This window comes from Peromyscus eremicus, chromosome 5 (assembly GCF_949786415.1).
Source record: "Peromyscus eremicus chromosome 5, PerEre_H2_v1, whole genome shotgun sequence".
Taxonomy (NCBI): Eukaryota; Metazoa; Chordata; class Mammalia; order Rodentia; family Cricetidae; genus Peromyscus; species Peromyscus eremicus.
Window position 1 is genome coordinate 84,626,742 of NC_081420.1, and position 26,903 is coordinate 84,653,644.

The 26,903-nt window shown below is 46.7% G+C and overlaps 1 protein-coding gene across 1 annotated transcript in view; it reads left to right on the plus strand.

The window, feature by feature from the left end:
• The first annotated feature begins 431 nt into the window (after positions 1-431).
• Fanca (FA complementation group A) overlaps positions 432-26,903 on the plus strand; it is a 55,628-nt gene continuing 29,156 nt past the window's right edge. Inside the window, exons 1-18 of the mRNA XM_059263851.1 lie at positions 432-919; positions 1,246-1,355; positions 2,918-3,011; positions 6,839-6,972; positions 7,101-7,196; positions 8,255-8,328; positions 10,835-10,947; positions 12,484-12,563; positions 13,223-13,256; positions 14,155-14,218; positions 14,717-14,829; positions 15,233-15,309; positions 15,666-15,807; positions 16,182-16,315; positions 21,653-21,763; positions 23,918-24,013; positions 24,102-24,161; positions 25,929-26,017. Coding sequence (XP_059119834.1) covers positions 841-919; positions 1,246-1,355; positions 2,918-3,011; positions 6,839-6,972; positions 7,101-7,196; positions 8,255-8,328; positions 10,835-10,947; positions 12,484-12,563; positions 13,223-13,256; positions 14,155-14,218; positions 14,717-14,829; positions 15,233-15,309; positions 15,666-15,807; positions 16,182-16,315; positions 21,653-21,763; positions 23,918-24,013; positions 24,102-24,161; positions 25,929-26,017 — 1,700 coding nt within the window. The 5' untranslated portion in view covers positions 432-840. The remainder of the gene's footprint in view (positions 920-1,245; positions 1,356-2,917; positions 3,012-6,838; positions 6,973-7,100; positions 7,197-8,254; positions 8,329-10,834; positions 10,948-12,483; positions 12,564-13,222; positions 13,257-14,154; positions 14,219-14,716; positions 14,830-15,232; positions 15,310-15,665; positions 15,808-16,181; positions 16,316-21,652; positions 21,764-23,917; positions 24,014-24,101; positions 24,162-25,928; positions 26,018-26,903) is intronic.

Below are 26,903 nucleotides of genomic sequence, written 5' to 3' on the forward strand. Positions count from 1 at the left end.
TCTAAAAGCCGTTATGAGTGGTGGGAATCTGCCCACCTCAATTCTTGGTGATCAGTCCTAGGTGCTTTTACCCCATTCGGAGAACTGAGGCGTCTAGACCAGCCGGTATCCATCAAGGGATGTGTATCTGGGGCAAAAGGGCTGCTCTTTTTCAGTGGGTCTTGGTGGCTCCAGCTCTGGTTCAAGTACTCGGTACTTCCACGCACACTCCAAGTGCACACACAAAGTAGAACCCCTCATCCTTCCCAAGGAAACCCCTAAGCATGTCAGGTGGGTTTTACAAAGAGAGAAACAGAAACGAGAGCATTCCATGGCTGGTTTTTCTTCCTGAGTGCTTCGCGGGAGGGGTAATAGCTCAATTCTTCTCCAACTTTTGAAAGTCACATCCCAGCACCAAAACTCCTTTGGTTAGTTTTCCTGCAACCAGATTCAAATCGGTATTGGGGGTCGACTCGGCGTATTTTTGAGCAAAGAAGGTAAGAGGTTTTTAGCATCTTCCCAGGCCTGGGTCTGGGCCATTATTTTCACCAAAATCGCGTCTGAAACCACGCGATCAGCTGCGGTCAATTCGCACTGCCCACTCCAGCTCCAAATTCTGCGACACTTCCCCCCTAGTTGTCATGCGCCGGAGTATTGCACCAAGGCAGCCGCAGGACTCTGCCTACTCCGCTACACGAACGTTGCCAGACTCTGCGACCTGCGCCACAACAAAGATGGCTGCGGAGCGAGGCTCAGCCCGCGAGGGGTGTGGTCAAGCGTGCTCCTAGCCAATGAGCGCTAGCGCCTGGCCGCCGCCAATCGGAAGGCAGCGCGGGCTCCAGCGCGGGTGTTCCAGTCACTATGTCGGGCTCCCCGGCCAGGGGTGCTGCGGTACGCGGTGGGCCCCTGGGCCTCCGAAAAACATGGGCCGAACTGATGGGTAGGTCTCGCCACCACTACCTTCGGACCTCCACTTGTGAGCGCCCGGTGCAGTCCTTCCGTTCTCCTGGGGCCATTCTCCACGGTCCGCCCCTTCAGGTCCCAATGTGGTGCATCCCTGCTACCTGCTGGTCTAGAGCAGCGGTGGGCTTCCGGCTTTCTGGTCCCAGCTGCTTGCTTGCGGCAGCGGCAGAGGCAGATGACCGTCCTGATCTTGGGCAGCTCTCCCTGGACCTCCGCGCAGGGTATCACCTGGTGTACGTTGCGCTGTAATTTTTTGCAAATAATAATAATAATAAAAATAAATGTTTTTTTAAATCTCCTTAGCGGGCAGAGTCAAGAAGCAAAAATATAATCCTGAAAGGGAACAGAAATTAAAGGATTCCGCTCTGCAACTCCTGAGATACCACCAAAACATGAATGACCTTTTACTAGAGGTAAGAGGAAGTTGACATGGCTGGCAGGTTGGGTGTTCCGAGCCCAGCCAGATCATAATCTTGATAATATCCTTGTAAGCCTGTGTACCTGGTGAATAACTGGTAACTGCAAACCAGGTGAGCAGAAAGCTGAATGTATTTTCTGCCTTTGGAGATTAAAGCAGTTGGGTAGTAAATTTAATAATTCTCGAAAGACTTTAGTAATTCCTTCTTGAAAAAAAAAAAAGAACTTGAGGAGCCGGCTGGAAAGATGGCCCAGTACATACTGGTTTTTTGTTTTTGTTTTATGTGTATCAGTGTTTCACTTGCATGTATGTACGAAGCACATGTGTGCCTACAGAAGTTAAAAGAAGGCATCAGACTCCCTGGAACTGGAGTTATAGATGGCTGAGAGCCACCACGTCTGTGCTAAGAATCAAACCTTTGCAAGCACAACAAATGCTCTTAACCATTGAGCCATGTCTCCAGCTCTAACACATCGTGCTGTTCTTACAAAGGATCTGAGTTCAGTTCTCAGAACCCATGTCAGGTGGCTCAGAGCCATCTGTAACTCTAGTTCCAGGGGTTCTGACACCCTCTTCTGAAGACACTGCACAAACTGATACACAAGCAGGCTAGCTTTATGTCAGCTCAACACAAGCGAGAATCATTTGGGAAGAGTTATCTCAATTAAGGAACCGCGCCCCGCTAGGCCTGTGGGCAAGCCTGTGCTACATTTTCTTGACTAATGATTGATGTGGGAGGGTCCTGAACTGGTGGTCCTGGGATCTATAAGAAAACAGGCTGAGGTAGGGCGGTCCTGGCGTAGGCTTTTAATTCCAGTGCTGAGAAGGCAGAGCCAGGCGGATCTCTGTGAGTTCAAGGCCAGCCTGGTCTACAGAGAGAGATTCAGGACAGGCACCAAAACTACACAGAGAAACCCTGTCTTGAAAAAAAAAACAAAAACAACAACAACAACAAAAAAGAAAGCAGGCAGGCTGAGCCAGCCATGGTGAGTAAGACTGTAAGCAGGACTCCATAACTCCATCAGTTCCTGCCTTCAGTTCCTGTCCTGACTTCCCTGGATGATGGACTACAAGTTGTTTTATATGCATGTTTCTTTCTTTTTTTCTTTTCCTTTTTGTTTTTTTTTGGGGGGTGGGGGTGGGGGTGGGGGAGGAAACAGGGCTTCCCTGTGTAGCCCTGGCTGTCCTGGAACTCTGTAGACCAGGCTGGCCTTGAACTCTGAGATCCACCTGCCTCTACCTCCTGAGTGCTGGGATTAAAGGTGTGTGCCACCACTGCCCAGAAAGATGGACTGGACTACAAATTTTAAACTGAAATAAGCCCTTTTCTTCCCAAGTTGCTTTTGGTCATGGTGGGTTTTTTTTTTTTTTTTTTTATCACAACAATAGAAATTCTAAGACACACAGAAACATGTACATACAAAGATGAATTAAAAAACAAAACAAAACCCAAAACCAACCCAACCAAACAAAAGAAAACACCACTTGAGAGCCCCACTATGCCCACTACACACAGTCGGACTTTGACAGTGGAGTTCTTCATGTTTTGGTTTGTAGGTAGAAGATCCACAGTGTAAAAAATTGTGTCTCAGCAAACTGATTGATCATGACAGTGCATCAGCCTACTCTGACCGGTCCAGTTCCTTTATCTGTAAGTTGTCACTGATTTTTTTCAATTCATTGAGTTAGAGAACGTTTAAGGAAAAAGTCTTGGTCTGTTTATAATAAGTAGAAATTTAAATTCCACCAAATAATGCCTTTCCTCTTATGTATTATCACTAGGTTACACAGGTTTTATGGCTTGTTTTGGAGTTGCTTGGTTGCTGATTTTTTTTTAATGTATTTATTGTCTTGTTCTCTCTTCTCTGTCTCTCTCTCTGTGTGTGTGTGTTTATGATGTGTGTGGGAAGGGCACATGTGGAAGTCAGAGGACAGCCTTGAGGAGTTGGTTCTCCCTTCTGTCTTTACATGGGTTCCAAAAATCAAACCCAGGCTTCCAGGTTTTGTAAAAGCACCTTTACCTAACTCTGAGCCGTCTCACTGCCCCCCAGCCCCACATACACACACTTTTTTTTTCCTTTATTGAGACAGGATCTGTATCCCAGGCTGTCTTAGACCTTGCCATGTAGCTGAAGATGATCTTGAACTTCTGACCTTCCTGTTTCTACTTCCCGAGTGCTGAGATTATACTGGGGATCAAACTTAGGTCTTCACTCCTGCTAGGCAAGCATTTTCTTTGTTTTTTGGGGTTTTTTTTTGTTTTTTTTTTTCTCGAGACAGGGTTTCTCTGTGTAGCTTTGTGCCTTTCCTGGAACTCACTTGGTAGTCCAGGCTGGCCTCGAACTCACAGAGATCCTCCTGGCTCTGCCTCCCGAGTGCTGGGATTAAAGGCGTGCGCCACCACCGCCCGGCTTAGGCAAGCATTTTATCAACATTCTCAACTCCTACTGCTGGTTTGAAAATGTACTCAGCGCCGGGCGGTGGTGGCGCACGCCTTTAATCCCAGCACTCGGGAGGCAGAGCCAGGCGGATCTCTGTGAGTTCGAGGCCAGCCTGGGCTACCAAGTGAGTTCCAGGAAAGGCGCAAAGCTACACAGAGAAACCCTGTCTCGAAAAACCGAAAAAAAAAAAAAAAAAAAAAAATGTACTCAGCTTGAGCTGGAGAGATGGCTCAGAGGTTAAGAACACTGACTGCTCTTCTAGAGGTCCTGAGTTCAATTTCCAGCAACCAGATGGTGGCTCACAACCATCTATAATGAGATATGGTACTCTGTTCTGGCCTGCAGGCACACATGCAGGCAGAACACACTGTATATGTAATAAATAAATAAATCTTAAAAAAAAGAAAATGCACTCAGCTTAAGGCGCAGGTTATAAGGAACCCATGTTACCCTTGGGAAAATCATTTGGTGTGCACTTCCTTCATAGCAGTGATGACTGCAGTGAGCAGGCGTGAAACTGGAAACATGCTCCTACGTGTTACTCCCTCCCAGTTCCAAGAGTCTGAGAAAGCGGGGGTGTGGGGCTGGGGGGGTGGGGAGATGGGGGAGCAAGAGGTAAATTTTTTTTTGCACCTCACATTTTTTATTCTACAATGATTTTTTTCAAAAGTGATACTAACGTCATTATTCATTTGTTTTTCATCTTTTGTTTGTTTGTTTGTTTGTTTGTTTTCGAGCCAGGGTTTATCTGTGTAGCTTTGGAGCGTGTCCTGGATCTCGCTCTGTAGACCAGGTTGGCCTTGAACTCATAGAGATCCACCTGCCTCTGCCTCCCAAGTGTTGGGACTAAAGGCTGTTTTTCATCTATTTTTTACATTTATTTATTTATTTTGGTTTTTTGAGGCAGGGTTTTTCTGTGTAGCCCTGGCTGTCCTGGAACTTACTCTGTAGATCAGGCTGACCTTGACTCATAGCAATCCACCTGCCTCTGCCTCCAGAGTGCAGCAAAGGCGTGCGCCACCACTGCCCTGCTTATTTTTTGCATTTATTTATTCATTCATTGAGAGCTTGTGTGCCAAGGTGACCATGTGGAGGTCAGAGGTCAACTGTGTGAATCAGTTTTCTCCTTCAACCATGTGGTTCCTGGGGGCCACACTCAGATCGTCAGCCTTGACAGCAGGCAGCTTTACACACGGAGACATCTCGACCCTCGGTACTTTTAGTAAATTTATGAGTATCTGTGAGTACTTGTCACATGTGCGTGGGTATGCACAGAGGCCAGAAGAAAGTGTTGGATGCCCTGGAGTTGGAATTCTAGGTAGTTGTGAGTAGTTCACAGAGAATTTAGGTTCTGTGAATTTAGGTCAAGAGCAGCCGGTGATCTTGACCACAGAGCTCTCTCTCAGTCCCTCACATTTGTTTTGTAAAGTTTATTGTTATTTGAAGTTCTGGGGATTGAACCTGGGATGTTGTATATTTCACTAGCTCTTGAAACACTTTTAAAAAAGACAGGATCTGTCTAAGTTAGTCCTCCCGCAGCCCTCCAGTAGCTGGGATTACAGGCTTTTGTCACCAGCCCCACCTCTGATTTCTAACACTTGTAATTTGAAGCCTCTGTAACTGCTGCATGTGGCTTTACTTATACATTGATACATGTTTTTAGAGCCTTGGTAATGGGCGTGCATGATAAAAATAAAAATACCATATATATGATAAATATATATGTGTTCTTTCTTTTTTTTAGATTGTTATGTGTATGGGTGTTTTGCCTGTATATATGTCTGTGTGCCACATGCATGCTTGGTGCCCATGGAGGCCAGAAGAGGGGGTTGGATCCCCTGGAACTGGAGTTATGGGTGGTTATAAAGCCACCATGTAGATAGTGAGAATTGAACCTGGGTCCTTTGGAAGAACAGGTGCTTTTAACTGCTGAGCCAGCTCTCCAGCTCTTCTTACTTTTTTTTTTTCTTTCTTGACAATTAGTTTTGGAAGTCAAACAAATGAGAAAATGATTTTCTTGTAAGCACTACTTTTTCTAGGTTGTCCAGAACATTTCACTTTAGGGGTTGCAGGCCACAGACTGGGTCAGGAGCCTGGTGACGGCCATAGGGCCAGCTGTCCAGCCTCTGCCAGGTATCCCAGAGGACTGAGTATACCTGTGATTCTGTGCTGCCCATCAGGTACAGGTGAGAGTGTCTGGAAGTCCTATCCAGTTTGGACTTACTGTTTGTAAGTCACTGGGAGTAAACTCATGTGTAAGGCTAAAGTAATATAGGGACTGAGGGTGATATAGCACTTATCACTGTGTCTGAGGCCTTGGGTTTCATCCCTATCACAGCAAAACACAGAAGAGATTGATGAGTTCTGCTTATGGTGCTCCTTTATAAGGAAGATGATAAAGTTTTCTCTCCATGTTGCAATGGAGTGTATCTGTTGTGGTACATGATGTATACACATGTTTGTGACTTTGGGTTCTGAGGTTGCCTCTAATTGTACTGAGAGCTACTGTGGGATGTCTTTCTGTATGCTGTGAATATGTGTTGTGAGTACTGGTTGATAAATAAAGCTGCATTGGCAAGGCAGCTTAGAGTCAGGTGGGAAATCCAAGCAGATATACAGAGAGAAGAAAGGAGAGCGGGAGAGAGGCCAGCTGCTGCCAAAGGAACAGCAAGATGCCAGCAGACCGGTAATGCCACGGCCATGTGGCAACTTATAGCTTTATAGAAATGGGTGAAGTTATAAGAGCTAGCTAGCAAGAAGCCTGCCATAGGCCATACAATTGGTAATTAATATAAGCCTCTGAATGATGATTTTATAAACGTGCGGGGCCCAAGAAACCTTCTGGCTACAGAGAGCTGCCAGTTTGGCCCTGAAATTCTCTTCATTTTGTGTCTCTTGTTTTTCCCTTTTTATCTATTCTTCCCCCTTACATGCAGTTTAGTGTGATGTTACAACCTAATGAGCATTTTTCTACTGAAGCCTTCTTCAAGTTTTTCTCGGTTTTCAGGGAAAACCATAGCTTTGTTTTGTTTTTCAGCCTCTGCTTTTCGGGATCAAGCCTCGGCTCTGGGAGTTCCTGTGGGCATACTATCTGCCAGAGTGTTTGCTCACAGTGTGCAGCAGGTCTGCATGGAGCCCAGCCACCCTGTGCTGCTCAGCTCGGAGCAAAGAGTGAGTGGCCAGCCCCATAAATGAGGACATGTCCTTTTAAGCTGTTTGGGAAAATAAGGTATTTCTTTAATACTGTTTTCAGATAATTCATCTTTTTTTAAAAAAACAAAATTGTATCTGTTTTTTAGAAGAAACTATCTTCCTTGTTAGAGGTTTCTCAGCATTTGTTGGCACGTAATATGTTCTCCCGTCTCACCTTCTGTCAAGAACTGTGGAAAGCCCAGGTAAATTTGAAGTTCTTCCACTTGGGATGTTTTTAAAGCGGTACTATGTTGGTTTGGGTCTATGAGTTTTCTTAGGAATTTGGCCAAATATCTCACTAATTAAAGAGCTTGAAAGAAGGGTTCATCAGGTCCTCCTGAGAGTGGGAGAGTGCTTCAGTATTGTATGTCAGTTTCTACCCACCATTAGTCGTATTTATTAGCATAGGGTACATAGCCACCTGTAATCCAGGCATTTGAAAGATACAGGCAGGAGGATCTCTGAGTTCCAAAGCCAGCCTGGTCTACTTAGAGAGTTCCAGGACACCCAGAGCCACATAGTGAGACCCTGTCTCCCACCAAAAAGATAGAACATAACATATCAGAAGCGTGATCCTCTGACTTCTTGGGTATACTATTCGGAAGGCTCTTCCAGAGAACATATACTTTTAAAACTATAGTAATAAGAGCTAGACATGTAGCTCAGATGATAGTGTGCTCATCTAGCATTCATGAGGCGCTGGATTAGACCCCCAGCTCCTCATACACTGGGCATAGTGGTGCACACCTGTCATCCTAGCGCTTGGGAGTTAGAGCCAGAGGATCAGGAGTTTGAGGTCATCCTTGGCAGCATAGTAAGTTCCAGACCAGCCTGGACTACATGAGACCCTATTTCAAAAAACAAAATAAATGATACTAGTAAGCTCTATTTGAAACATTAAAATTTTTTTTAATCTTTATTGTGCATGTATGTATGTATGTATGAGTATGCTCTCGAGCCATGGCATGTGAGTAGAGATCAGATGACAGTTTCCAGGTAGTAATTTAGAATGCAGAGGGCACAGTGTGCAGTGACTTACTGGAGACTGCTGGGAGGAGGTCAGAGCTGTCCTAGATGGCAGAGGAGAAGCCATGCAGGACAATAAGGGATGTGAATGCTGTGCAAATGGGAACCTGTGACATGGGCGCTTTAGGCCGTGCTGTGATACTGTTTATTTTTCCAGTGGGCATAGGAGCATAACCCAAGCTGAACATTCTGTAGGGAGATGCACATGGTAGGATAATGTTGTTGTGGTTTTCAGAACTCTTTGTTGCTTGAAGCTGTGTGGTGTCTTCACACGCACAACGTTGTGAGCCTACAAGAGCTGCTGCAAAGGTGAGTTTGTTGTGGGATGTTTGAGCAAACTGTGTAAAGATGTGTTGCTGTTCCACCTTGCCTGCCTAAGGCACCTGGTTGGTTTAATAAAGAGCCGAATGGCCAATAGCTAGGCAGGAAAGATGGGCGGGTCTTCTGGTGAGAGAGGGGAACTCAGGGTTAGAATCTGACTGTGGAGGATTCACCAGTGGGACACATAGGAAGTCGGATGTATATTATGGAGGAGAGGTAACAAGCCACGTGGCAGAACATAGATGAATATAAACGGGTTAATTTAAGTTAGAAGAGCTAGTTGGGAACGCGACTGAGCTAAGGCCAAGATTTCACAATTAATAAGTCTCCGTGTCATTATTTGAGAGCTGGCAGTCCCCAAAGAAAGTCCGACAACAGTAATTCACTAGTCATTCTGCATTACGTAATATCACGTGGCCTTTCTTTTATAAAATAGTTGTATTTTTAAGCTGTTTTAAAAATTAATTTATTTGCTGGGCGGTGGTGGTGCATACCTTTAATCCCAGCACTTGGGAGGCAGAGACAGGCGGATCTTTGTGAGTTTGAGGCTAGCCTGGTCTACAGAGCGAGATCCAGGAAAGGCGCAAAGTTACACAGAGAAACCCTGTCTTGAAAAACCAAAAAAAAAAAAAAAAAAAAAAAAAATTTATTTATTGTTGGGTGGGAGGTGCATGTACCATGGCGTGTGAGTGGAGGTCAAAGGAGGAGGAGTCAGTTTCTTCTTCTACCATGTGGGTTTCGGGTGGGGGAGGGGTGTCAAATTTTAGTGGTAAGTGCCTTCACCGGCTAAGCCGACTAGCCTGATTACATGTCCTTTTTTTTTTTTAGAACTAGGGAAGGGGGAAATGGTGTTCTTTTTTTTTTTTTTTTTAAGATTTATTTATTTACTATGTATACAGCATGTATGACTGCAGGCCAGAAGAGGCTCATTACAGATGGTTGTGAGCTACCATGTGGTTGCTGGGAATTGAACTCAGGACCTCTGGAAGAGCAGTCAGTGCTCTTAACCTCTGAGCCATCTCTTCAGCCCTTTTGTTTTGTTTTTAATTCATATTTTTTATGTGTGAGTGCTCTGCGTGTATACCTACATGCCAGAAGAGGGCATCAGATCCTATTATAGATGGTTGTGAACTACCATATGGTTATTGGGAATTGAACTTGGGACCTCTAGAAAGGCAGCCAGTGCTCTTAACCACTGCGCCATCTCTCCAGCCCCTGATATGACCTTTTGTTGAGAGAATGTATTGGGATTAAAGTGTACTTATGCGTGCTTTCTTTGTCCATGCCTTGTGATGATGATTTTTGTGTATATTTGTAAATGTACGTGCTTGTATGTGCATATGTATACACATGCTTGTAGAGGTCAGAGGTCAATGTTGGTGCCTTCCACAGTCACTCTTCACTTTACTCTTTGACCCAGGGTCTCACTGAACTGGGAGCTTGCCAACTTGGCTAGACCTGCTAGCCAGTAAACCCCAGGGATCTTGTCTGTCTCCCCAGCACTGGGCACAGGGGGCAAGTCACTGACTGAGCCATTTCCTCAGCCCTTCTAATGATAATTATTAAAAAAAAAAAAAAAAAAAAAAAAAAAAAAACTATGAAAAAAGACCGCTTGGGAGGCAGAGGCAAGTAGATCTCTGTGAGTTCAAGGCTAGCCTGCACTGCATAGATTTAGGATACCCAAGGCTACATAGACTGTCTGAAAACAAAATAAAAAGCAAACAACAGTAACAAAAAGAGAAAAGAAGATGGATGGCTGTAGAGTGTGTGCACTGAGTGCACAGATCCCTGAGTGCAGCCCCAGTATTTCATAGCCCGGGCATTGTGCACAGTCCTATAATCCTAGCAGTTGGGAGGGAAAGAGAATCAAAAGATCAAGGTCCAGGCCGGAGAGATAGCTCAGGGGTTAAGAGCACTTGTTGCTCTTGCAGAGGACCTAGCATCAAAATGGTAGCTCATAACCATTTGTATCTCCAGTTCCAGGAGATCTTTCAAGGCTTATTTATTTTTCTGTGTATGTGTGTGCTTGGGTGTATGTATGCAGTGCCAGAAGAGGGTATCAGATCTTGAAATTGGAGTTACAGGTGACTGTGAGCAGGTGTGAGGGTGCTGGGAATTGAACCCGGGTCCTCTAGAAGAGCAGTCTATGCTCTTAACCTCTGAGCCATCTCTCCAGCCCCCCGCTCCCCCAAATGTTTTTTAATGATAGCGTTCCACTGTGCAGCCCTGGCTGTCCTGGAACTGACAGTTTAGACTAGACTGGCCCCAAGCTCACAGAGATCCACCTGCCCCTGCCTCCCCAGTGCTGGGATTAAAGGCGTGTGCCACCATGCCCGCTTGTTAGAAAACTTTTAAAAACGGTGTTTTTCTTGGATTAGCAGCAGCCGGGCCGGTGCTTTGCCCCTGTCCACCGGGGTCCTTGAGACAGGATTTGGCAGTTGCTACCTCGTTCTTATCAGCCAACGTTTCCAACTTTGATTCTTTGTGTCCTCAGCCACCCTGACGTGCAGGCCATGACCATGTGGCTCTTCAGGAACCTATGCATTCTGTGTGAGCAGATGGAAGCAGCCTGCCCATCCTCTGATGCTACTAAAGCCATGCTTTCTGGTATGTTCATAGCAGGCGGGTTCCTGGGGACTAGAGCAGTCTCTCCATTCCTGTGGGCCTAGGGCCTAGCGTGAAATGGACTCCCCAGGTCAACCATGGGCTTCTGTTGTCTTGAGTGGCAGGAGTTGGGTGTTCTCTTGGGTAGCCCCAGCTCCTTTTGCTGTCTAGACTGTACTGCCAGCGGTCCCAGAGACGTAACCCCAGCTCGAAAAGGAGAAGCATGTGCTCTGTACAGGCAGCTTGTAGGTTTCTTTTCTCTTCTTTGTCTTTTGAGACAGGGTCTTACTGTGTAGCTCTAGCTGGAACTTGTTATGTAGACCAGGCTGGACTCAAACTAAGGCATCTGCCTGCCTCTGCCTCTTGAATGCCTGGATTAAAGGGGTGTTCCTCCACACTTGCTCTTCTCTTGTTTTTTGAGAAGGGTCTTACTCTGTGACCCAGGCTGACCTCTCATATTCACAGCAATCCTGCCTCAGCTCACCCACCCACCCCTCGCCCCCCAAAAAAGCTGGGATTATAGGCATTTAACCATCATGTCTGGCAAGTTTGTATGTTTCTTTGTTTGCCAGGATACTTTTCCAGTGTTATGAACTGCTCATATTTCCTGTAATCTGCCCTAGATAGGTAAAGTTTAATCAAATATAAGACAGAAAACCTCAATTCCAGGCTTCCTTGTTCTGATCTTTAAAATTATGGCTCAGCCAGGTATGGTGGCTCATTCATTTAGTTCCAGCACTCCAGAAGCAGAGGCAGGCAGATCTTTATGAGTTCAAAGCCAGCCTAGTGCATATAGGGAGCTTCAGGCCAGCTGAGGCTACTTAGCCAGACTCTATCTCAGCCCTACCCCAAATATAAAATTATGAATCAGTTTGTTTTTCTCATTCCTCAGAATGGGATGCTTCTGTGGGATAGTGGTTTAGAGTTTAATTACAGCTACCCTGATTGGATTGGTAGGACTGCGATTGAAGGTGATATAGGCAATTTAGCTTCAAGACTCCAGTCTCAAAGCAAAAAAAAAAAAAATATTATGTGGTTTTTCAAGTCGTTGACTTAATGGTGGACAGCTAGACTGGCCCGAAACTCACAGTCCTGGGCTGGAGAGAGGGCTCAGTGGTGAAGAGCTGTTCTTCCAGAGAACCTGGGTTTGATTCCCAGCCCCCATATGGCAGTTCACGACCATCAGTAAGTTCAGTCCAGGGTACCCAACACCCTCTTCTTCTGGCCTCTATGGGCATTGAACTCACCTGGTGTACCTCTGTCGGTGTAGGCAAAACACTGAAACACATACAATAGAAATGAAATCTTAGAAAAGAAGTCCTTATCATAAACTTGACTCTGAGTAGTTGGATAAATGCTTGGGCCTCAGTCACGTGGACAGTGGCAGCTGTAGGAGTTCACCCGGGGCTCAGTGCTCTACTTAAGAGCAGTTTCCCGATCTGCACACATGTACTCCCTGGAGGTGGCTTGTCTATGAGTCATTGCTGTTTGGAGACCATAATGCTTATAAATTACTTTGAGTTCTTTTTTCTTTCTCAGGTTTTGTGCAACTATTAGTTTCAAGGGGCTTTCAGGAAAGCTCGGATCCAAGGCCTGTGGAGCCTGAAAAGATGCCTCAGGTAGGAAGGAAAAGTTAGAAAGGAGAATTGGGCTTTTTTGGGGGTGGGGGTGGGGGAGTTGTTTTATCAAGACAGGGTTTCTCGGCATAGCCTGGCTATCTTTGAACTCGCTATGTCCAGGCTGGCCTCAAACTCAGTGATCCTTCTGTCTCTGCCTTCTGTCTGGGCTCAAAGACTGTACCACCACACCCACCTTAATCTTGAACTTCCGAGCTTCCTGATTCCACTTCCCAATGTGTTTGGACGGATTATGACTTCACCACCACTCAGTTTTATGATGGGCTGGGGACCAAATCAAGGGCTTTCCTCTCTGTAAAGTTAATTTGCCTATCTGCCTGCTTGCCTTCATCTCTCTCTCTCTCTCTCTCTCTCTCTCTCTCTCTCTCTCTCTCTCTCTCTCTCTCTCTCTCAGACACACACACACACACACACACACACACACACACACACACACACACATCACTCACTCATGAGCAGAACTGACCTGGATTTATTAAGGAAATGAGAAAGACTTCCCAAGAGTGGGAGGGTGCCAAGGGAAGAACACCTTTACAGGCAGTTAGTTTCTTATTTTGCTTCAACAAAACAAGACATTCTCTTGTGTATTGCCAGCATGTGACTACTTGAGAATTACTGAGTGAATTTATTTCTGTTGGCAGGTTGCTGCAGATGTCCTGCAGAGAATGCTGATTTGTAAGTGGCTTGCGCCAAGCCCCAGACTATAAATGACTAGTTTGTTTACTAACTACTCTAGCAGGTCCCAGCCTTTACATTTGAAGCAACACACCTCTGCTTCACTGCTTCTGGAGGCCCTGTTTATGGCATATGTGTGGTGTGTGCTCACTTCTTTCTTTTGCTCTGGCTCTCAGTTCCTCCTCAGGACTCCACATTTAATTTATTTTTTAAATATTTATTTGTTTGTTTACTTATTTTGAGACAGGGTCTGACTTGAACTCATAGAGCTCAATCTGCATCTACTTCCTGAGTGCTAGGATTAAAGGCATGCACCACCATGCCCCGCTAACTTTTTAAATTATTATTATTATTTTTACTTTTTATATACATGGGTATTTTGCCTGCACACATCTCTAAGCAGCATGTGTTCCCAGGGCTTACAGAGGCCAGAGCAGGGTGTTGCTTCCTCTGAAGTAGAGTTAACGGACAGTTAGTAGCTGCCATGTGGGTGCTGGGATTTGAACCTGGGTTCTCTGAAGAGCAGCCAGTGCTCTTAACTGCTGAGCCATCTTCCCTACCCCCACGTTTGATTTCTTGAGCCATGGCTGGGGTATAGCCCAGTGGTAGAACACTGACCTAGCGTGTTCAATCCCTAGCACCACAAAGACTCCAGAGCTGTGACGTGTCTACCAGCTCAATACAACATTTACATTCTGTGTGTTCTCCTTCACTTGAAAGCTTGCAGATCCCAGTGTCTGATGGCGCTTAGATGCCTTGGTGGACCTGGTGTCAGCCTAGGAGATTCTGGACCTTCAGAGGCCTATGACAGAAATGGGTGTGTTGTCACCTTGGGGTGACACAGGACAGGCTGTTCGTGGGGCTGATCCTTGGTCTTTGTCCTGTGTTCTGTTATCAGTTGCACTTGATACTCTGGATGCTGATCCACAGGTGACGTCGGCTTCCCAGACAGTGAGGGGCTGGTACGTCTGTGAGGCCTGCTGCTCATGTGAAATGTGTTCTTGCTTCGCTGGGAAACATGGCCACTTAAACACCTCGATGGTAGCAGTAGTCAGCTGGGTACTGCTGCTGCTCGGTGACTTTGGGGAAGATTCTTGCTAAAGCATGGGAGGTCTGTCCAACCTTCTCTGAGATAGGGCGAGAGATGCCTTCTTATTGTAGGCTCCTGTTCAGCCTGCAGATTTTTAGGGTGTGGGGTCCTTCAGCCCCTCTTTTCTGTCATTTGCCCGGTGTGACCTCCCTCCCATGTGTCTATCTTCAGCTTTGGTATGCAGCTCCAACCTTCCTAATCTGTATCTAGACTCCTGCCTGCTTCTGGCCTCCTGACACCCTCCGAGAATTCACTTCTCTCTGGTTGAAACGACATAGCCCTGGATTCATTTGATACCTGTGGCTTTGTGGCCTGGTGGGGAAAGAGCTTCCCAGTTTTCTCCTCGTGCACCCCCTTATGCTGTTTGTAGGTTTAGTGTCTACTCTGGACATGTATGCTGTGGTATGTCGGCAGGGGATTCTCTGAAGAGGTTCTTCAGTCACACTCTGACTCAGATTCTGACTCACAAGGCGGTGCTGAAAGGTAGGACCCATGCTGTGGCTGCAGTCCCCTGCTCAGTCTGGGGTCTCTTGCCCTATCCTTCTGGTGAACTCCGACAGAGATACCAGTGACCCTTAGGTAGATTTGAGGCTCTGTCCTCTACAGGTGTCTGAGCTCTGATCCTTGTGGGTTAAATAGAGCACTTTAAGACCCTTTGAGATAACGACACTTTATCCCAGAGTCTGACATCCCTGTTGTCTGGAACCAAAATTCCTCTGATCCTGAGGGATGACCTCAGTTAACAAAAGGAAATGAGTGTCAGCGATACTTGGGGGAAAAAAATTAAGACAGGATTGTCTTTTCACATTGAAGCTTTTACAGAACAGGAGGTTTTGTTGGTTTGTTTTGTTTCTTAATAAACTCTTTTGTTGTGTTTCCTCCGCAGTGTCTGACGCTATTCAAATGCAGAAAGAGTGGAGCTTTGCAAAGACTTGTCATCTGCTCACCACTCTGTACTGCAGGGTGAGTGTGGGGTCCCATCCATGCCTTGGGATTTAGGGTTATAGACCGGATCAGACTGACTCCTGTAGACACGGCCCGTGGGAGGAGGTTCAGGAGTCTCCAGCAGGACACAACTGTCCTCATCAGGACTGCGGTTCAGAATCAAGAGGCTGCCCTTGTCCTTCCTTCTCAGAGTGGGAATTCTTCCAGCCAGTGCTGACCACTGCAGGGAGGAGAAGTACGGCAGCCCTGAGGCTCCTCACCGAGTCTGCACTTCCCTGGTGCTGGAGTGGATGGGCTAGAGCGAGCAGAGGGGCCGGTGCCTGTCTGGCAGTGGTTCACTTTGGTGTTCAAAGGAGCTGGGGCTGTTATTGCAGGTTTTTGTGACACTAGGTCCAGAGGAGTCAGTTGGCCGTTTGCAGGAAGTCCTGGAGACACAGGAGGTGAACTGGCAACATGTGCTGTCCTCTTTGTCTACACTGGTCGTCTGCTTTCCTGAGGCACAGCACCTGGTTAAAGGTATGTGTTCATGGGCACCCCATGAGACTTTGAGCACGTGTGTGTGTGTGTGTGTGTGTGTGTGTGTGTGTGTGTGTGTGTGATTTGCATGCTGATATCAGTTGAATCCCAAACAACAGAGGCTGAGCACATTAGTGATGCCCTTCACTCACTTAGAACTTCATAGAAACCTGTCTGTCTGTCTATTGATGTTAGTGCTACTTCTGTGAGTCTTGGTCAGTTTGTATCCAGCATGTGGTGACTGTTGCCATCTGAAGCTTGTGTTTGGGTGTGTGCATCCTCCCAGCTCAGATACTCAGTCACCAGCAAAGCTCAATTTTGTGAGTGAGCTGGGCTGCCCTCACCTGGCTTCTGACTATGTCATAATCTCACAGACTGGGTGGCCTGTCTGATGGCCCGTGCCTTTGAGAGCTACCACCTAGACAGCATGGTCACTGCATTCCTGATTGTGCGCCAGGCCACTCTGGAAGGCCCCTTTGTGTTCCCATCCTATGCAGACTGGTTCAAGGTGAGTTACTGGGGAAGCAGGTTATGACAGACTGATCGTCCAGAGGGCCGTGGGGAGGAACTGTGGGCACCCTGTGCTGTGTTCTCTGTGGTGAAGGGGGTCGGTTTGGCAAGCGTGGCCAAGACAGATCCTCACATGTACTTCTAAAAGCCTTCTACTGTGCTCTGCTCACAGCCCAGAGGCTCCGTGTCCTTGGGGGATCACCTCTGTGTCCTTGGGGGATCACCTCTGTGTCCTTGGGAGATCACCTCCGTGTCCTTGGGGGATCACCTCCGTGTCCTTGGGGGATCACCTCTGTGTCCTTGGGTGGAGTCTCCTTTTCTGAAATTTCCTAGGATGGGAAACTGATCTGCAAGGGTAGAAGCAATGGCTGCTTCTCTGTGTCAAATGTACTGTGCCTCTTTTTCCCTGAAAGTTCTGAGACGTGTGCGACCTCCTTACATGACCCCCACTCCTCCTTACATGACCCCCACTCCTCCTTACATGACCCCCACTCCTCCTTACATGACCCCCACTCCTCCCTCTTGTTTCGGCTGCGTCCCCATGTTTTGTCTGTACAGTGCTCCTGGGCCCGAGGGCCATCAGACTTACCTCGGGAGGACTTGGAAAGTACAGATCTTGGGTCATCCCAGGCCTGCTGAGTCTGTGTTCCCAAGGTAAAGTCTGGAGGGAGATCCTTAGCCAGCTGGTATGAGTACAGGTTTAGGCTAGGATGGTGTGCATGTGTGTGTGTGTATGGTGTGTGTATGTATGTATGGTGTTAGTGTGTGTGAGTGTGTGTGTGTGTGTGTGTGTGTGTGTGTGTGTGTGCAGATGCTTTCCACCATGGGTTCCAACTCAGGTTGTCAAGTTTGCACAGCAAACAGCCGCTGAGACATCTTGCCAGCCCTAAATTAACCATTTGTTTAACTATTATTTATTAATAGATAAGAACATTAATTATTATTTTGAGACAGGGTCTCTCTTTTTAGCTTTGACTGGCCTGGAGCTCACTATGTAGATCAGACTCTCAGAGATCTGCCTCTATCTGCCTCCTGAGTGCTGGGATTAAAGGCATGTACCTTTTTTTTGTGGGGGGGGGTGGGGGGGGCGACCTTTGCCATGGTGTGTGTATGCATGGAGGTCAGAAGACAGCTTTTATTATGCCACTTCTCTCTTTCCACTATGGCTTCTGGGGATCAAACTCTGGTCAACAGGCTTGTCAAGGAGGTCAGAGGGCATCAGATTCCTGGGGCTGGAGTTCCAGGTGGCTGTAAACCACCTGGTGTGGGTGCTGGGAACCCAACTCAGGTCCTCTGGAGGAGTGGCAAATGCCCCTAACTGCTGAGCCATCTCCTCAGCCCTCCTTTTAACCTTTTGATTCCATTTTCATTTCATTTCTTTATGTGTTTGAGTGTTTGGTTGCATGTATGTCGATGTACCTATGTGTGCTTGGTACCCACGAGGCAACAAGGATTCAGAACTGGAGTTATAGCTGGTTGTGAGCTGCCATGTGGGTTCTGAGAATCGAACCTGGATCCTCTAGAGGAGCAGCCAGTGCTCTTAACCTCTGAGCCATCCCTTCAGCCCCCTAAATTATATCTTGATAAAGCTGATTTTAAAAGGTAAAATGAGGAGAGGGGACTGGAGAGATGGCTCAGAGGTTAAGAGCACTAGCTGCTCTTCCAGAGGGCCTGAGTTCAATTCCCGGCAACCACATGGTGGTTCACAACCATCTGTAATAAGATCTGGTGCCCTCTTCTGGTGTGCAGGCATACATGCAGGCAGAACACTATATACATAATAAATAAATTTTAAAAAGTGATATAATTTAGGGCTGGGGAGATTGCTCAGTGGGTAAAACACCTGCTATGCAAACATGAGGACCCTGAGTTCAAATCCCCAGAACCTACCTAAAGTCAGAAACAGTAGCATGCATCTCTAGTGCAGCACCTTTACAGTGAGATGGGAGATCCCCAGATGCTCACAGGATAGCTTGCCCAGCATATGCAATAGTGAACAGCAAGAGAGACTGTCTCAAAGTAGAAGATGGCACCTATGAACAAAATATCTTTTAAAGATATAATTTATAAGCCAGGCATGGTGGCGCACGCCTTTAATCCCAGCACTCAGGAGGCAGAGGCAGGTAGATCTCTTAAGTTCAAGACCAGTATGGTCTATATAGTGAGTTCCAGGCCAGCTAGGGATATATAGTGAGACCCTGTCTCAAAATAAAAGAAAAAGAAAACAGAAAAGGAAAAATAACTTACTTATTTTCACTTCAGTTTTATTTATTTTGGGCCAATGGGTACACATACGGCATAGCATACGTGTGGTAGCCAAAGGACAGCTCATGGGATTCAGTTTTCTCCTGCCATGCGGGATCCAGGGGTTGAACTCAGATCATCAAACTGAACTATTTCACTGGTTCATTAAGGAGGAGATATAATTTAAAATGGACCCAACTTACCTGTATGGCTGGTTGCATTTTAGTTGACGATATTTGTAGGTTTAGTATTTGAATTCCAGTTTTAATATATTTAATTTGTGGTGTGTGTGTGTTATATGTGTCTGTCTGTGTATGCATATATATGCACGTAAATGGTAGGCATGTGGAAGTCAGAGAACAGCTCTCTGGAGTCTGTTTACCACTCTTGAGGCAGTTAGACCTAAGAGAGTGGAGCCTAAAAATGAGTTGGAGTAAAGTCTTATGCAATAGCCAACTTTATTCAGAGCATCAGACAATTTATACCCTGAGGGTTAAGAAGAGTCTTCTGAGTAAAGTTCTCATGAGTTCAAGCTGTACATAATCACAAGGACAAGCCGCAAAACATGGACAGGGCAAAAACATGTTTTTCCATCGAGGTATATAAGCAAATAACAATAGCCAGTCATAATGAATAATTTAAAGTCAACTCGCCCGTATCTGCTACACCTGGGAGGGGCATGAGAGCACATTCCAAGAACAATTCCATGTTTTTTGAAGAAACAGATCACAGGGCTCTCATCTTGTTTTCTTGGAGTTTTCTCATAAGCGCTCAGAATTCTCACACGAATCCATTCTTGGACTCAGTTCCAACACTTTCCTGCCACATTGTGTGATCTGAGACTTGAACTCAGGTTGTCAGGCCTGTGTACAAGTGCCCTTACCCAGGGGGCCATCTCACCTGTCCTAGTCTGTTGTTTTCTAAATTGGAGTCAACTATGTTGCTTGGCTCTTAATCCATATATTTTTTAAAACTGTTAATGTGGGGCTGGAGAAATGGCTCAGTCATTAAGAATGCTGAGGGCGCCTCCAGAGACCCTGAATTCAAGTCCAGCACCCACAGAGTGGCTCATAATCTGTAGTGGGATCTGATGCCATTCTGGTGTGTAGACATGCACGCAGGCCAAGCACCCACATACATAAAATAAATAAATAAATAAATCTTTAAAAAAATAAAGCAACAAAAGAATTAATGTAAGCCAGGGTGTGATGGCATATACCTTTAATCCCAGCACCCAGATGACAGAGGTAGGTGGATCTCTGAGTTTGAGACCACATAGTGAATTCCAGGTTAGCCAGGAGTGAGACCTTGTCACCCACATATACACACACAACAAAACAAAAAAAACAACAAAACCCTATTAATGTGTGTGTATATGGTTGCTGACAGTGTCATTGTACCATGTCATCCTTTATAGTTAAATGTAATTTTATTTAGTTTTTAAAAAAATAATTTTATTATGTATATGGGTGTTTTGCTTGCATGTATATCTCTGCATTGTGAAATACTGTGATTTCTTTTAAAGGTATTTATTTGTGTGTGTGTGTGTGTGTGTGTGTGTGTGTGTGTGTCTGCATGAGTTTTATGTGTACACATGCTCCCAGGAGCCCACAGAGGCCAGAAGAAGTCATTGGATCCCCTAGAACTGGAGTTACAGGTAATTATGAGCCACCATGAGGATGCTGGGAACTGAACCCAGGTCATCTGCAAGAGAAGCCAGTGCTCTCAACAGCTGATCCATCTCTTTAGCCCCAGAAAAGAACTACCTTTGTCCCAGGATGTCAGTGACTTCTGTGACCCCCGGCCTGAATGTGTGTCCCTTTGGCTCCATTTAGCTAGTCTAGCAGTTAGAAAATACAGGTGGGAGTTGGGTGGTTATGAGCAGCCCCTGAATAGACTCAGCTGTGTCAGAGTCTGGATCCAGGGGTGTTGAGCTGCTCTCCTTGCATTTGCAGACAGTTTATGTCTCTGAGTTCCCTTTCTTGTACTCAGAAACTAGCATGGCATTATTAACAATTTCCTTTCTTGTTGAATGCTGTTTAGTTTTGTTGTTGTTTTTCGAGACAGGGTTTCTCTGTGTAGTCCTGGCTGCCCTGGAACTCACTCTGTAGACCAGGCTGGCCTCGCACTCAGAGGTCTGCCTGCCTCTGCTTCCCAAGTGCCAGGATTAAAGGCGTGCGCCACCGCCACCGCCACCGCCACCGCCACCGCCACCGCCTGGCTGAATGGTGCTTAGTATCTGCAGACTAACATGCAAAAGAATTGGCTGATCTTGACAAGATGCATTCTTCCACAATAAAATATATAATGTCTGGTTGGGGTCAGGAGGCAGCACTTTGAGCCTTTTTCCTTGGCTGCCCAGTGTGTAATGTCATTTCCGATTTTGGTGAGTTTGGAGACAAAAAATGTGTTCAAGAGAGTCTCAGCTGATGTTAAGAGCCTTAGCCAGGTGGACAGGTTGTGTTCCTGATAGTCACAGGGACCCATTCTTAGTATTTTTGTTGTTTTACTTTGCTTGTTTTGTTACTGTTTTTGAGACAGGGTCTCATGTAACCCAGGCTGGCCTCAAACTCATTGTTGAAGATAAACTTCATCCTTGATCCACCTGCCTCCACCTCCAGAGTGCTGGAGTACAGGCTTGCACTGCCTTACCTGGTTTTTAAAGGGTTGCTGGGAATTGAACTCGGGGCACTATGCATGCTAGACAAACGCTCTACCAGCTGAGCTATATCTACGCCTCTTTTTTGTTCTTGTCGGTTGTCGTCTTGAGACGGGGCCTCGTTCTTAGTCCTGTCTGGCCTGCCGTGTATCCTGGTAGCATTCCTCCTGTCTCAGCCTCCAGAGTTCTGGAATCACAGGTCCGAGCCACCACATTCTGTCCAGAGATACTATTTTCACAGCAGTTGTAGCTTCTCCTTTAATAAACTGGTCCATCTATCACATATTTAAGTCTCTGAACCAAAATTACTTTTTCTTTTTTTCAGCAGCAGTTTTCGGTTGGGGCAGACCATGGCTACCGAGCTCTTGTTAGACAGCACGGCCCATAAAGTGGGTACTTCTGAGCAGTACCCGATGTGATCTCTCTCTGCAGGAGTCCTTTGGGAGCTCCCTTGGCTACCACAGCTGCAGCAAGAAGACACTGGTCTTCCTCTTCAAGTTCCTGTCTGACCTGGTGCCCTGGGAACCCGCTCGGTACATGCAGGTAAGGAGCCAACAGCCGCATCCTGAGGCTGTCTGCTCATGGTGTCCTATATGGAAGATCACACTGAGCCAGGACTGGTCTCTGCCCTTTGACAGACAGTTCAGGTGTGCAGGAAGCACCCACACATCCTCCTCAGGAGAAGAGAATGTATTCTGTCAGTGTGCGATAAAGTGCCTCCACATAGGCTCTCAGAAGTACGAGCCGGTCCAGGTCGGGTCTAGAAAGATACAATGGAGGAAGTGGGTGTAGGAGGGTCTATTTTTTGCTTTAGTAAAATGATATGGTTTTATGATATTCAAATTTCTGGGTGCTGGAGAGCTGGCTCGCAGTTAAGAACACTCACTGTCCTTCCAGAGGACCTGGGTTCAATTCCTAGCACCCACATAGCTGCTCACAACTGGCTGTAACTCCAGTTCTTAGGGGATCTAATGCTGTGTTCTGGCTTGTGCAGGCACCAGACATACACATGATGGGCTAACATACATGCAGACAAAACACCCATACATACTAAGTTTACTTAAAAACAGAACAAGACAAAAACTAGACAGAGATATCTCCAAACTTATCATGATCATTTCTTCCAGATTTTTTGTTTTGTTTTTTAAAAAAGGCTTTATGTAAGTCTACTGATGGAATATTTGTAACAAGTTGTGGTGTGGTACACTCTAATCCCAGCATTTGGGAGGCAGAAGTAGGGTCACTGTAAGTTTGAGGGAGGTCTGCTCAACGGAGGTTCTGGGACAGCCAGGACTGCTTTGTCTGTCTCAAAACAAGAAGACAAACAAGTCTTGAAGGCAGGTAGTGGCACAGTCCGGTGGTCCCAGCATTTGGGAGGCTAAGGCAGGAGGGTTGTAAGTTCTAAGCCAAGCCAGTCAGGGCCGCACAGCAAGACCCTGTCTGAAACTCCCAAAACGTCTGAAGCTGAGCACAGTCTTAGCTACTCAAGAGCCTGGGCATGAGACTACAGGCCCCCAGGAGTTCAAATCCTTCTTGAGGAACAGTGAAACACTGTCTCAAAGGAGGAAGGAAGGAAGGAAGGAAGGCTTGGCAGTATGATTTTTCCTTTTATCAGCTAGCCCCATCCCCCCACTTACTTTGGGGCTGGGGCCCTGAGGCTCTCATGCTGTTTTTATTAGAAAGTTTGATTTACATTCCAAACTGAACGGGGATATGTGAGCAAAGGAATAACAGACTCCAGTCAGCACGGGGAACTAGAACTGAACCTGTCCGCTTGCCCCAAGCCTGGACCCCTGTCTTTTTTATGCACTGTTGTTTGTGGTCAAGCTTTAAGACTGGCAGGTGCAGGATAGATAATTGCTCTGTGACACACACACCAGCTGTTGAAGTATCCTGTCCTGAGCTTCTCCGAGTGTCTCAGCCTCCAGCCCTGAGAAGTGAGAAGGCTGGACACTGAGAGCCTTTCCTTTCACTCTCTGACTCTAACTCACACTTGGAGACATGAGGAACGTGAGGTCGTTTGTGCAGACCCGCAGGCAAATTCTACGGATGTTTCCTGTTCTTTGACAAGTTTCTTCCTTCCTGCCCTTGGAACTTGCATTTACTGTGGAGCACGGCAATCTGGCTCTCCCTGGACTCACTGTTCCTTAAACCTGGCACCCATGGGCAGTTTTCTGTAAATTCAGCCACAAATCTGAAGCAGGTCCTCTAATCACAGACCTGGACTCAGTCTGGACCCTGACAGGCTGTGCAGGTGCTGGGTCTTGTGTCTCCAGACAATGAAGTCTCCAGAGCCGGTGGTGTGGAGCTGCTGCTTCCTACCCTTGGCTTCCTTCCTACTCAGAGAACCAGCCACAGTACATTTTTCTTAATTTTCTCCCTGGAAGGAAGGGCAGCCTTCTCTTGTGGGTCTGTTTGAGACAGAGTATCACTGTACACCTCTAGCTAGCCTGGAACCTGCTAGGTAGACCAGGCTAGCCTTGAACTTGTCCTGATCTTTGCTACTGCTTCCTGAGTGCTGGGATCACAGGTGTGCATCATCACCACGCTCAACTTTTGTTCAAAAGTTACGTGTCTCATGCCTGCTGGTGGCCATCTCTTATAGTCACTGTCCTCACTGCCGTGGGCTACTAATGTCCCAGTGAAGAGTGCCGTGGTATCCTGTGGCTAACACTGCTGTACTGTGTTTTCTTGTAGGTTCATATTTTCCACCCCCCACTGGTCCCAAGCAAGTACCACTCCCTCCTCACAGACTACATCTCGTTGGCCAAGACAAGGCTTGCGGACCTCAAGGCAAGTCAGGCCACTGCTCTAGCCCTGCCTGGCAGTAACCATTTCCTGTCGCTGTCTGTATTCACATGCTTGTTTTTCCCCTCTGAAGGTTTCTCTGGAGAATATGGGACTCTATGAGAACTTGTCCTCCTCTGGGGACATTGCTGAGGTAATGTGTATCAGGCTTTTTCTTTTAGGCCACCAACCAGCTTCCAAATCATGACCCAGAGACTTACTAGTTTTGAATGCTCGGCCTAACTTAGGCTCATTTCTGACTAGCTCTTTTAACTTAAATTAACTTGTTTCTCTTTATCTTTCTTTTGACTTGGAACTTTTTACTTTTCTTTCCCTCTGTGTATCTTACTTACCCTGCTCTTCATGTCTGCTGGAGGCTGCGTGTCTGGCCTCGGGCACCTCCCTCATCCTCTTCTCTCTTTCCCATCTCTCTCATTCCTTTCGAGCCTAGATTTCTCCTCCTGTTTATTCTCTCCGCCCACCAGCCCCACCTGTTCTTTGTCAGCCCAGCTATTGGCCGTTCAGCTCTTCATTAGGTCAGCAGGTGCCTTAGGCAGGCAAGGGGAAACAAATGCAACCCGTCTTTGCATCGTTAAACAAATGCAGCGTAAACAAATGTAACACACCTTTGCACAGCTAAAGCAATATTCCACAGCATGAACACATTTAACATATCTTTGCCCAGTTAAAATAACATTCCACAACAGTGATGAGCACTGCTTTTGGTCGACCACAGTCTTGGGTTGCTTGTCTTTTGACGTGAGTAATTTGGCTCTCAGAAACCTCTGCTTAGTTCATCTCCAGTGAAGCTAGGTCACCTGTTTTCCTGAAAGTGATTTCCCTGTACTGTCCCTTGGAGTCTTTGTATGACAACACTCGCTGAGCAGAGTGGCCATGTTCAAAGACAGGTCAGTGCCACAGTGGACTCTCCTTAGGATGTTTTAGTTTACGTGTTTTTTCATTAATTTTAATTTATCTAATTTTTACTATACTTGTTTGTGTGTGCACATGCACATGGTGTGGTACATGTGCAGTAGAGGATAACTTGAGGGAATTAGCTCTCTCTTTTCACCTTGTAGGTCCCAAAGATTGAACTTCAGTTGGCAGCTTTGTGGCAAGCACCTTTACCTACTGGACCATCTTGCTGGCCCATTTTTATTTTATTTTATTTTTTGATTTTTTTTTTTTTTTTTCCGAGACAGAGTTTCTCTGTGTAGCTTTGGTGCCTGTCCTGGATCTCACTCTGTAGACCAGGCTGGCCTTGAACTCACAGAGATGAGGTATGCAGAGTATGTGTGGAGGTCAGAGGGCAACCTGTGGAGTGTTTTCTCCTTCGTGAGGGCCCAGGGGCTCTAATTCAGGTTTCCCAGGCTTGCATGGCAGGCGTTATCCCGGAGACATTTGCCTCTCTCTGTTTCTCCCATCCCTATTTTCTTTGTGACGGCTCATGTAGCTCAGGCTGTCTGTACACTCTTCAGCCTCCTGTGCACTTGGATCACAGACATTTGCCACCACTCCTAGCTCTGACATTTCCTGATCGTTTTGAAATCTCAAAGCTCAGTCTCTATTCTGAGTCACCTGGAAGAGCGGCCGAGAGGAGAGGTGGAGGCCGAGAGGAGAGGTGGAGGCCGGGAGGAGAGGTGGAGGCCGGGAGGAGAGGTGGAGAAACGTCTCACCGCCGGCAGAGCAGTTAGGAGAAGGCACTGGCCTTTGGAGCTGAGCTGACCTAGGGCCCACGTGAGTCCAGAAAGCAGGACCTGGGGGATTTGTGACTCTCCCAGGTTGTACAGGGCCCATCTCACCTCTCACATGTCCAGAAACTCAGGGCAACAAGGAGCAGCAGGTGGCTGCCAGGTTTCTAGGCTTGCTTACTCGCTTTCAAGTCTTCCTTCTTTCTCTCTCCCTCCCTGTGCCGAGCTAGCCTAAGAGCCAAGCGATCCAGGATGTCGAGAAGGCCGTCGTGGTGTTTGAACAAACAGGGAAAGTCCCGATGGCTGTCATGGAGGCCAGGTAGGAAGAGGCTGCTGTAGAGCATCTGCTGGCTACAGCCCATCCAGACATGGCCGTGCTGCCATTGGTATGCTGGGGCTCTGAAGTCTGTCCCACTGTGATCCCAAAGTCACATGGGGACGGAGGTCTCTTTCTATCATGGGAGCCAGGAGCCAGTGTGGATGCTGTGCCCAAGGTGAGGTCTTGAGGTGGCATAGAGTGAGGGAGGGTCTGTGGTGTCTACTTTTTTTTGTCATTTTTGTTTTGCTTTGAGACAGTTTCATTGTCTAGCCCAGCTGAGCCCAACTCATGGGGTTTTGAGATCGCTTCCAAGCAGAAAGCTCATGGTGGCCTCATTGCAACCCTCATAGCCTTAGATTAACATGGGTTCCATGGCCAGTCCTCAGGAGAGTAAACATGGTCCAGATATCATGGACCATAGGCTTGTTGATAACGCAGGGAGTCTTTGTAAGACTCATCCTAAAACAGTGAGGGAAAAAAAGACTTAAAAACACGGTCAAGCCCAGGCATGGTAGTTCACACCTTAATCCCAGTACTTTGGAGACATAGGTGAGCAGATCTCTGTGAGTTTCAGGCCAGCCTGGGCTACATAACAAGTTTCAGGCCAGTCAGGGATACACAGTGAGATGTTGCCTAAACAAAACAAAACAAAACAAACCACATGATCGCTATTAGAGGCTAGCCAGGCCTGGTGCACCCACCTGTGTCTCAGTGCCTGGGAGACAGAGGCAGGCAGAGCAGGAGTTCGGGATTTTGCCACATAGTGAGTTTGAGACCAACTGGGGCTGCATCAGACTCTGTCTTAGAAATGAAATGAAAGAGAACAAAAATGAAAGGCTGGACCGAGAACCGCCCTTCTAGGCTGGGAGGGAGTTGGTGGAAGAAG